Source organism: Suncus etruscus, chromosome 12 (genome assembly GCF_024139225.1).
Source record: "Suncus etruscus isolate mSunEtr1 chromosome 12, mSunEtr1.pri.cur, whole genome shotgun sequence".
In the NCBI taxonomy this organism is placed as follows: Eukaryota; Metazoa; Chordata; class Mammalia; order Eulipotyphla; family Soricidae; genus Suncus; species Suncus etruscus.
The window spans coordinates 20,014,975-20,026,003 of NC_064859.1; the positions used below are offsets into that span (position 1 = coordinate 20,014,975).

Consider the following 11,029-nt stretch of genomic DNA (forward strand, 5'->3'; position numbering starts at 1 on the left):
TTACCAACCAGCAAAGGTGGTCACGACCATCAACCATCAGACATGAGGGCTTTTATAATTTACTTCTTTCTGCTAGTTTGTCTTTTTTGAGCTGCTTAAGCTGTGATGTTTGGGTATGTATTTAGACATTTCTTTGCTTCCTAATGAATGCTTGCATTGCTATGAACCTACCTTTCAACCCCCTTTGTTGTGCCCTATCTGTTCTGGTAAATTTTATTTTCATTATCTTTGTTTTCAGAAATTAATTTTGGGGGGGGGGTTTGCAGATCATCAGGATTACCCCCATTCTTTGCACGTAAGGATCACTCAAAATGGTGCTTTGGGAATTCTATGAGGTACTAGGAATTGAATCTGGGTTAGCCATGTGCAAAGCAAGCTCTCTTTACCACTCTCTGGTGCTCTTGGGAGTCAGCATTCTGTAAATTTTACCCTCTATTATTGTTTGAATATTTAAATCCATATTTAATATATATACTTAAAGGCATAAAACAAGTGCATCTTCTGCTTTGTAAAAAAAAATAAAAATAAAAACATAACCTTGGCTTCATAAAAGGACTCACTCCACGGTTCCTTTAAGTGTGGGGCTGGTGTGTGTGACATCCTCCCAACTGATGGTCAGTGGAATATCACGTGGCATTATTACAGACATCAGTGGTGACATGGGAACTACATTTATATGTAAATATAATATATATCATGTATTATATAGCCCTCATTTTCCAACTTGCCTCTTTTGGGGGGGGATTCAGTTCTGTGACGGGATTCTGAGAAAAAGAAACACTGAGACACAGATGCTCACCCTGTTCCTCAGCCATCTCCTGTGCAGTGGTGACAGCATTTAGTTTGCACATTTTGGCAAAATTCTTTGAAAACCTCCAAGTTTTCCCTCAGAGGCGCTCCGGTGCCGGTTCTGTAGTTCTGCAGAACGCCCAGCAGATGGCACACGCCTCCTGCTCTTGAGAAGACTATGCTCCAGCCTTGGCCACCGCCTCTCCCCTCGCCCCTGATCTTCCCAGAGCCTGTTTTGAGGGATTTGAGCAGCATCCGGTACTGTATATTTATTTATTCTAATCAGCAACTGGATCTGACAAGTGGGCTGACATTTGTCATGAAGAACAAGCTCAGATAAGGGGCCGTTATAAAAGTTTTTGATTTTAGGGTACTTGTTTTTCAGGACTGATTTTTTTTTTTTTTTGGTTTTTGGGTCACATCCGGTGGTGCTCAGGGGTTACTCCTTGCTGTCTGCTCAGAAATAGCTCCTGGCAGGCACGGGGGACCATATGGGACACCGGGATTCGAACCAACCACCTTTGGTCCTGGATCGGCTACTTGCAATGCAAATGCCGCTGTGCTATCTCTCCGGGCCCCAGGACTGATTTTTAATTCATGAAATATAAATATGAAAAACTAAAGTTGAACTCTGTGCAGGATACTGGGGAGATAAGTTAGATCCCTGCCTTTGAGGAAACACGGTGAATACATATGTGTGTGCCCTGGTGCCCTGGTGCTGTCACATGCCCTCTGAGTGTCAGAAATGCCCCAGTGCTCTGGGACTTCCAGCTGAGGACATCGGTTCAACTGCCTTGTGAACAGCTTCTCTTGAGGGAGAATAAAAATGTATCAGACACTGGATCAGAGCAATAGCACAGCAGGTAGGAAGCTTGCCTAGAATGCAGCCCACTCAGGTTGGATCCTTGGCATCCCATTTGGTCCCCCAGCACTGCCAGGAGTAATTTTTGAGTGCAGAGCCAGGAGGAACCACTGAGCACCACCGGATGTGGCCCCAACACAAAATAAAAAAAAAGTATCACACAAAGTTAAAGATCAGCCAGGACAGACTAGGGAGAAAGCACCCTTGGTAAGGCTGCCTTGGGGACAAGGCACTCTCCTCTCAAGGCCTCTGTAGAGGGTGGTCCACATGGGTAGAGGGACCACTGTGCCATATGGCTGAATGTAGGTTGGACCCCGGTCATGGCCACAACATCTTGGAGATGTTCTGGGAGCCAGTCTTGTTTGGCAGATTCTTGGGAAAATAACCCAAAAACTGGAGGAATTTGGCCTACACCTAATTGCCAGTTAGCTCACTTTTCGTTTCTGACAAAAATGAAGGGTTTTCTGGGGGTCTGGGAAGGGGGGGTTTGAGTCACAGCCAGCAGTGCTCAGGGGTCATTCCTGGCAGGCTCAGAGGACCATATGGGATGCTGGGGATCGAACCCGGGTCAGCCTTGTTCAAGGCAAATACCCTCCCCACTGTGCCATCACTCCCATCCTGAAATGCGGGTTTTGAGAAATCAGAATGTTAAGGTCTTGAGTTCTGGTGCCTCAATCACACAGGAAAGAGGCCGCAGATCCATTTGTGAAGTGTGAAATGATTTCAAGACGACTTTGCCAAAACTTTATAGAAAAACCACTCGAGCTCAGTGGTGTGGGAATGGAGAGGACCCCAGTGACCACAGGGACTGTGTCCTCAGCAGCAGCCACACAGCACACTGCAGCCTCGATCCCACAGTCCTATCATCCCAAGAGCCCCAGCCCACACAGGGCTTGGAACCAGCCACAGCCTTCCATTTGGCACGTGGTGTGAACTTGCTTCAGGTCCATCACATAGTCAGGATGCCTGTTGGACACCAGGGTCTTCGAGACTGCCCAAAGAAGCCAGGCTCACAGGAGACAGGAGACAGTTGGGCTGGGCTGGGCACAGGGCCTTTTCGGGACAATATCCCTTAGCAACTGTCCCCTGGTGCTGGCTGTGATGCAGGAGATGGGAGCCTGTGCTGGAAGATGCTCAGTCCCTGCAGGGTTTATTGCTGGTGACTTCAAGGCTCTGTCTCCCAGCTGTGCTGGGCTGGTGGGGACCTGGTCTGACCAGGTCAGCAAGGAGCATCTCACTTCAAGGAAACAGACAAGTGAAAATACTGACTGTGTGATACTGGTATCTAAGCCAGGTATCTCTGGTGTCCCCACGGCCCTGGGGGAGGTTCCCGAGGGGGTCAGGAAGATGGGAGAGAACAGAGGTGGACACAGTCAGGATGGATGTCCCCACATTGCAGCGACCGAACCAGTGCAACATAACCAGTGCCATGCCTTCCACGCCGCATTCTCTTTGCAGTCCCCTAAAGACGCCCTTCTTGGGAGAACAGTCCCTCAGTTTACCCGGGACAGGCCTTTCATCCACAAGGACATGTACAGGGCCATCGGACCTCGCTAACCTGTGTAGAAACAGTTGCAAAAGAAGGGTTTTCCTCTGTGATCAGATCAGCAGCAAGATGAAAGAAGACATGTGATGTTCCTGGGCTTCATCTGTTATTCTCAGCTCCTATGACGAGACAATTGGCTGCTCCATCTCCGAGGACATCGGGAGCCGCCCTGTAACCCACCAGTGGCCAGGACAGCCTGGCCATCAGACACTTGGGGTGCATCCACCCTAATGACAGACGAGAATGGTTTGCATGATTCCCCGTCATACTGCAAATACTTCCAGTGGTTGAGTCTTTCTCCCCTTTGATGAGAGAAAAGGCCTGTGCTAGTGTTGGGAGGGAAGGGGGCCCACCAACCCGGTGCCCTGATGCCCAAACTAACTGTAAAGGCCAGAGTTATGAGGTACCCTCACATCCAGAGGTGCCTCTGGGATCCTCAGCAGAGAAGGGGAGGAACCCTTCTGAACCCCATCCAGCAGTTCAGCTACTGCCTTCACGTAACATTGCCCAATGCATCAGTTTAGCAAAAAGTCAGGCTTCTGGTACCCAAAGAGCCGAAAGTCCCCTTCAAAACGTGCATACAGGCGGCGGATGTCGCGCTTGCTAATGCCCAGAAAGTAGTGCTGGACCTTGGTGCGGTTATACACGGTGATGCCCGGGGGAATAGCGGGGTAAGCCACCAAGTGATCTATGCCAGCCTCCCTGAGGATGTGAGGGGCATCGTCCTCTAGGTTCTCATGGTGGCCGACTACACTGTAGGTGATCTCACAGGGGGCACAGAGCTCCACATAGGTCACCCAGTGGATGATGTGCTCCCCGAACTGCAGGTCCAGCCGCCTGTGGTTGGGGTCGCCCAGATACCGCACGAAATCCTCAAACTGGATGCCCCTGGTTTCTGTCCGGTTCCGCCGGTACTTCCTGATGATGCTTGGGGCGATGTGGTGCCGGTACCAAGGCTCAAAGCGGGGGTTGTGCACAAACTTGTCCTTGAAGGCAGAAATGAGTCGCTCAAAAGGGTCTCTCACGATGAAGAACTTGAAGTAGGTCTTCAAGCTGATGGGAGACAAATGAGAGGCTATTAAACCAATGGCCTTAGCAGAGAGCTGCTAGGAGAGCAAGAGCAAAGACTGCCCACCACATAGAGCCTGTGTTTCTTGAACCCTGGGCCAGGTTGTATTCCCGACAGCTCTTACCTCCTTCAACCAATCTGTTAGTTCCCAAGTAGCACAAAGCAAATAAAGGCTCAGAAATCTAAGCAAAATGAGCCCACAGTTCTCACTGCCTGTCCAGGGACCCACTCCAGACACTATTTGTCCTGTGCTAGGTTTTGACCAATACTTCAAAATCTCAACGTTGTTTAGAATTGTATTCCTGAGCAAGAACTAGTCAGAGTAAGAGATCAAGTGAGGAGATCTGTTGGACCACTTGCTAAATGCTAAGAGGCACTAGGTCTATCTCCTGCCTGAGAGAGAGCCAGGTCACCCCTTAGCCCTCCAGGAGCAGCTACTGTGGTTTTGAGAGGAAAGACCTGGGGGGAGTGAATGAACCCCAAAGTGGGCTACCCTGAAGCCAATTCCCCTTTCTGATAGAATCAAGGTCACATTCAGGAAGAAATTCCTGCAAATAAGGGGCTAGAGCGAGAGCATAGTGAGGAGGTCATTTGCCTTGCATGCAACCAATCTGGGTTTGATCTCAGGCATATCATAGGGTCTTCTAAACCTGCCAGGAATGATTCCTGAGCAGAGAGCCAGGAGTAACCCCTGAGAACTGTCCCCCAAAATAAAACAAACAAAAACTTCTTGCAAACAAACTAGACCAAAGCCAAACAAAAACTTCATTTCCATTAAGTAAAGGATGCCCCCTTAGTTTTAACAAACTGAGATGTTAAGAGATATAGGCCAATTGTGAGAGTTCCTTTTAGAGAGAAAATTTCTTCTCAAATTCTTCTTCAAATTTGAAAATTTGAATCCACTCCGGCTTGGCAGGGCCTGAGCTGTCTGTCTCCTATAGCATGCAACCTGGGACTTCTCAGCAAGCACCCCTGAGCCTCATGGGCTCATTAAGCGTTCTATGGCAGGGAGAAAACCTGCCCCTACCGCTTCTGAATCTCCGAGTCGCTAAAGGAGGAAAGGCGAGGCAGGCCATTTTTTTCATGATCGTGAACCATATTCTCAGGGATTTCTTCGATGGATGGAAATGCTCCTGGAAAGAAAGAAGGAAGGAAGGTGTGTGGGCCACAGAGAGCAGGCCCAAAGAACAAACCCTCGCAACTCGGGCCTGTGTTCCCCACCCTCTGGGAGCCAAGTTCAGATCTGGGAAGTTCATTTGGTTCTACCAGCAAGTAAAAGGGCAAGGAAGGCTCATCCAAAAACTAGCTGGAGAAAAGAGCAGGAGGGAGACACAGGTAGGAACACCAATGATACCTAACAGTCCTGGGAACGCAATGAACTTAAAGCAGATCTGTGCACATGGATGCTAATCTTTACAGCTCTTTCCTGAGACCAGCAGAAATGCCGGAAGTGAGGGCCACACTGCTGATTCATGTTTGAGGATTAGGTCAGGCTCTGCACCCTGTAGGGGACTCATTGTTGACTCACACATGGGAACCAGGCTGGGCCCCTCACTCTCCGTAGGCTCAGCTTCCTGACACAAGCCCAGCCCCAGGGCTGTGCAGGCAGCTACTCTCCAGGAAGATCAGATGCACAGATGTGCAGTGCTGGAAAAACCAGCTAATGTCCTGCGGTCCATGTGACATGTTTGTATGAGAGTCAGTGGAGGACAAGAAGAATCTGAAGAGAAGGGAAGCCGGACAGAACTTGGGGGCGTCCAGACAGGGCTGGCATCTAGACAGGCTTGAACTGTCAGGAGGCCTACAGGAGGACCCTCGCCAAGCCTCTACAAACAGTCACTCCCATTCTGGTGTTCATCCCACCAGGCTAAACATGGGCACGACAGGGGCTGTCCCTGCTGAGCTCTCTGAGTGGGGTCCCTCTTCCAAATGCCTCTGCCCAGAACAGAGCTGAGATTAGGAATGGGACTGGTGGAACTTTAGTGAGGTGTGGCCATGGACTCCTGGGGGAACCCAGACTATCTGGGGAGTACAAAAAATACCACTAGGCCCTTCCCTTCTCCAGGATGTGGCCCAACAAACCTGCCACTTTTCCATCCTGATGTAGGGACAGACCGTTATTCCAGAGTCGAACATCTTGGGTGGTGAGTTTGAGAGACCTGAGTCTAGTCATTTCTCTTTTCTGCATCTGTCACCCCATTCTCCAGAGGCAAGGACACAATGTGCAACCAGATTACTCCAGCCCCATAGTAATCAAACACAGTAGGTGAGACAAAGGTGTCTCTTCCTCTCTGATCACACATCGATGCAAAGTCTGAGCCGGGACCAACTGGGCTGGCCTCCCACCACGGATCCAGGTTCATTTCCTAAGGCAGGACACTGCCCACCGACAAAGCCAAATTTAACAGCCCATAACTGCATGAAACATTCAAAATCACTAGAGTTCAAAACACTACACAGTGCCTGAGGAGACATGAGTGACAGCTGCTAATCTGAGGCCATTTTCTGGGGATCTAATATGTTCTGAAATAAACCTGAGATTACCAGAAGACAATTAAATCACATGCAGAGAGATGCCTGGAATAACATGGGCATGACTTCTCTCTATGCACAGGCACAGGAGACCTTGAGGGATAGAGGGGAACCCAGACCACCTAGCAGGACCCTCCAGAGTGTTCTGGGGGCAGAGCCCTGGTTTGCCAGGAGAGATGCATATTGGGAAGAACCAACACAATGAGTTAGAGAGCAGAAACGGTGGGATGTGGGGAGGCGTGGTGAAATGGGGGTTCCTGCTGATAGGGATGCTCCTTGGAAAACTCGATTCCAACAGGGGCCCTGCTCGCAGGGCGGCAGAGACCCGGCACCCCGCTGTCAATGTCCAGGAGGCCCACCGCACTACACCACACCGCACCATTCAACACGATCAGCACTTTCTTCCACTGGGTGTTGCCCACTTTGGGAGTCTGGCAGAAGAGAATCTTGTGCTTGTCACAGACGAAGATCCGGTCCAGGACGAACTTGGAGACCACCGTGTGGGAGAGGTTCCTCAGGGCCTCGTCCCTGCAGACATTTCTGATGAGCTCCAGGCGCTCCATGTAGACCAGTGGCTGGACCAGCAGGCTGGCTGAAGGCAGCCGCTCTGTGGGCTAAGAGGACAGGGAAAGAGATGCAGGGTTCAGACACACACACACACACACACACACACACACACACACACACACACACACACACACAGAGCAAACCCGGCAGGAAAGCGTGTCAAGGACCCACCCGCAGAGGCAGAGTAGCTCAAGGGGCCAGAGTGCAGCCAGGGGCCGAGAATTCCAACTGTCCAGATCTGCAGGCATAGCACAAGCCGCAAGCTCTGGGCACCTGCCCAGTCTTGCTCCACAGCCCTAGCATGCTTCAGATACTTGGGATCTCAACCTCGTTCAGGGCACCCACAGGACAGAGAAGCACTAAGGAGCAGGAACACACAGGGAGCCTGTTCGGCCCAGACAGAAATTCCAACCATGAGCACAGAGGGGAGAGGCAGTCTTGAGCAATGGGGGAAAGGGCTGTTGGCAGTGGGGCAAGAGGAAGAGATCAGTCCCCACCACAGGCGACCTCGGGGCCCCAAGGCTGAGCAGAATGAACAGGAGGAGGGAGCCTGTTGCGCTACTGGGGGACACAGTGGGGATAGTACCCACCTGCAGCTCCTCAGAAAAGTGCTTCTCTCTCTGGAGCCTCCCAGGGTCAGGCACAGCGGTCAGGAACAGGAACTCCTGCTTGGCACTATAAGCTGGGGGTGGGGGGGGTAGAGAGAAAGGAGAGAGAGTGGGGGGAGATTAAAGTAGCTTCCCATGGAAGAGCAGCATGAGGATAGAGCTTAGAAACATTCATCTCCAAAGGGAGGTTTCTGCCAAAGACACCAACAACTGGAGGAATATCATGAACATCAAAAGGGACCTTGATCTTTAATCATAGACAGCAGAGTAAACCCAGATCTTTAAACATCCACAGACAGCAAAGTGAATCCTGATATTTGGAATATCACACTTAAGGACTGGGGCCATAAGGGCCCAAAACCATTTGCCTTGCACGTGGCCAACCCAGGTTGGATTTTCTAAATGAGCTCCCGAGCCTCATCAGGAGCAATCCCAGAGTGTAGAGTCAGAAGTAAACCCTCCAGCATGACTCAAAACAAACAAAAAGTGAACAACAAAACAAATTAACAAAATAAAAACCAAAAACAAATCATACTTTAGTTATATATGAACACAAAATATGAATCAGGTTTTAAAAGGAATATAAACTATAACATTTTTTAAGAGGGTGGAGAGTTAGTATAACAGGCAAGGTGCTTGCCTTGCACACCACAGCTACCCTGGTATCACAGACACGTCCCCAAGCCTGTCAGGAGTCAGCCCTGAGCATGTAGGACACCCCTATAGTACCAACCCCACACCTCAAATGGTTCCCTGAGCACCACCAGAGTGTGCTCTTAGAGTGTCAAACTAAGAATAAGCCCTGTGCACTAACAAGTGTGGCCACAATACAAACAAATTAAAAAAAAATGTTTGATGCTGGTGAAAATGTCAAGAAATGATCTGCATTGCTGATGATAAAATTAAGTGGCACAGAAACTCTGGGAAAACAGCCAGTAGTTTCTCAAAAGAACTAGACTATGCATACAAGTACTATAAGAGTCAGGAAATACACACCGAGGCATTGGACCCAGAGAAATATATTTTCCACCAAACCCTGTAGTCAAAGGCTAGCAGCAGCATCATTTACAATAATGCCTGAATGAAAATAACTCGAACAAGGACATGAAGGAGGGACTGATGAGGGTCTATGAAGAACTGTCAGTCCAAGAAGGTCTAGGGACTGTGACATAGGGAGAGCAGGTGGCTGTGTACATCAAAATCATCAACATTGGGACCAGAGTAATAGCACAGTGATTTGCCTGGCATGCAGCCAACCCAGGTTCGATTCTGGCATCCCATAGAGTCCCCCGAGCCTGCCAGGAATAATTCCTGAGAACAAAGCCACGAGTAACATCTGAGGATGGTCAGCCATGGCCCCAAACCAAAAACAAAGCAAAAACATCAACACTATAGCAAACATGGTACCCAAGCTACAATCATAAATAAAAGCTCATTTTTGTGCATTGATGCACGGCTACAAAATGGAAACAAATGTAAATCCTGTTTATCTCCTTAGAAAAGTAATGTGTATATGTGTATTTCAAAGGCAAACTGCACCTTAAAAGCCTCTTCAGAGTAACCACAATGATGAGATTTTGTTTGTTTGTTTGGGCCACACCCTGTGACACTCAGAAGTTACTCCTAGCTATGCGCTCAGAAATCACTCCTGGCTTGGGAGACCATATGGGACACCAGGGGATTGAACCTCAATTTGTCCTGGGTCAGCCGCGTGTAAGCAAATGCCCTACTGCTGTGCTATTGCTCCGGCCCCAATGATGAGTTTTTATATGACTTCCTCTACGTGCTTATGAAATGCATATGCAGGTATCCCACAATAATTGGCATTAATGGAAACATATACAGAGTCACCAAGAACACCCACAAAATCAGGAGGTTCCCCTAGCTAGACAGTGGGGTCACTGCATCCCCACTTCCTCTTATGTTGTGGACAACATGAAATCTCGGGGTCCTGTGATGGCATCACTTGTGCATTCTTGAACCATATCACAGCCCCAACCCATATCCCAGGCTGCAACCTACCATCAGGGTCCTTAAAGGTCAGCGTGATGAACTTGCTGGCTACCATGAACATGAAAAGCACCCAAAAGCAGATGGCCAGGAGAAGCCACTGGTGGTGCATGTTGTCAGACCCCAGCCATTCAGTGGTCTTCCTGGAAAAGACAGTGAGACAGTGAGATAGTGAAACAGGAACTGGGGCCAGTGCAATTTCTGAGCGCTTAGCCAGGAGTAACCCCTGAGCATCAAATGGGTGTGGCCCGAAAAAAAAAAAACAGGGAACAGTGAAACTGAAGCAAAGACTAAGGCAGGCCAGTTCAGCTAACAGCATCAACACGAACAATATTTATAAATTAATACAGTACAGGGGCTGGACTGGTGGTGTTAACCTAGGACGGACCACAGTTTGATCCCCTGGCATCCCATATTCCCTCAAGCCAGGAGCGATTTCTGAGCGCATAGCCAGGAGTAACCTTTGGGCATCACCGGGTATGGCCCAAAAACAAACAAACAAAATTAATACAGTACAACAGGTACTCGCTAGATAATGTTTTACTTTTCATCAATAACTGATCAGCTTTTGTCATACATTGTATGACTAAAACTCAATCCTGAACAACTTTGTAACTGTGGGGAAAAAATCTCTATTATGAACAACCTTGTAAACCATGGTGTTTAAATAAAGTAATATTTTTTGTTTGTTTTGAACCACAGTCTGTCCTAGGCTAGCATGCTTAAGGCAGATGCCTTACACCCTACACCAATGCTCCGGTCCCTAAATAAAGTAATTTTTTTAATTAAAAAAAAAACTGACCAGTTTAGTCATCAGTCAAATCCAATGAAAAACACCCAAATGAATCCCCTCTACTTTCTTCAGAATGTGTGATGTTTTTGTTTTTGCAGATTTGCCTCTAGAACTTCTTTCTGGCCCAGACCACTGTCAAAACCTGTGTGGGTTTCCAGCAAAAGTCAGTCCATGAGGCCATGGACAGAAGGAGGCATCCTTGTGTTAAGGACAAGGCGTTAGCTGTCGGTAATTAGCACAAGGAAGGAGATGG

At 48.7% G+C, this 11,029-nt stretch overlaps 1 protein-coding gene and 1 long non-coding RNA gene across 2 annotated transcripts; both read right to left on the reverse strand.

Annotated features, from left to right (window-relative positions):
* Positions 1–1,045: 1,045 nt before the first annotated feature.
* Positions 1,046–1,797, reverse strand: LOC126024705 (uncharacterized). The gene is made up of 2 exons (XR_007500887.1): positions 1,374–1,797; positions 1,046–1,176 (listed from the first exon to the last, which is right to left on the reverse strand). It is a non-coding gene; the product is annotated as an uncharacterized LOC126024705 (long non-coding RNA).
* A 556-nt stretch (positions 1,798–2,353) lies between these two features.
* Positions 2,354–10,115, reverse strand: CHST10 (carbohydrate sulfotransferase 10). Its single transcript, XM_049785080.1, has 5 exons — positions 9,996–10,115; positions 7,956–8,047; positions 7,178–7,412; positions 5,294–5,399; positions 2,354–4,250 (listed from the first exon to the last, which is right to left on the reverse strand). The coding sequence occupies exons 1-5, from the start codon at positions 10,093–10,095 to the stop codon at positions 3,713–3,715; spliced, it is 1,071 nt and encodes a 356-aa protein (XP_049641037.1). The 5' UTR covers positions 10,096–10,115; the 3' UTR covers positions 2,354–3,712.
* Between the last annotated feature and the right edge of the window lie 914 nt (positions 10,116–11,029).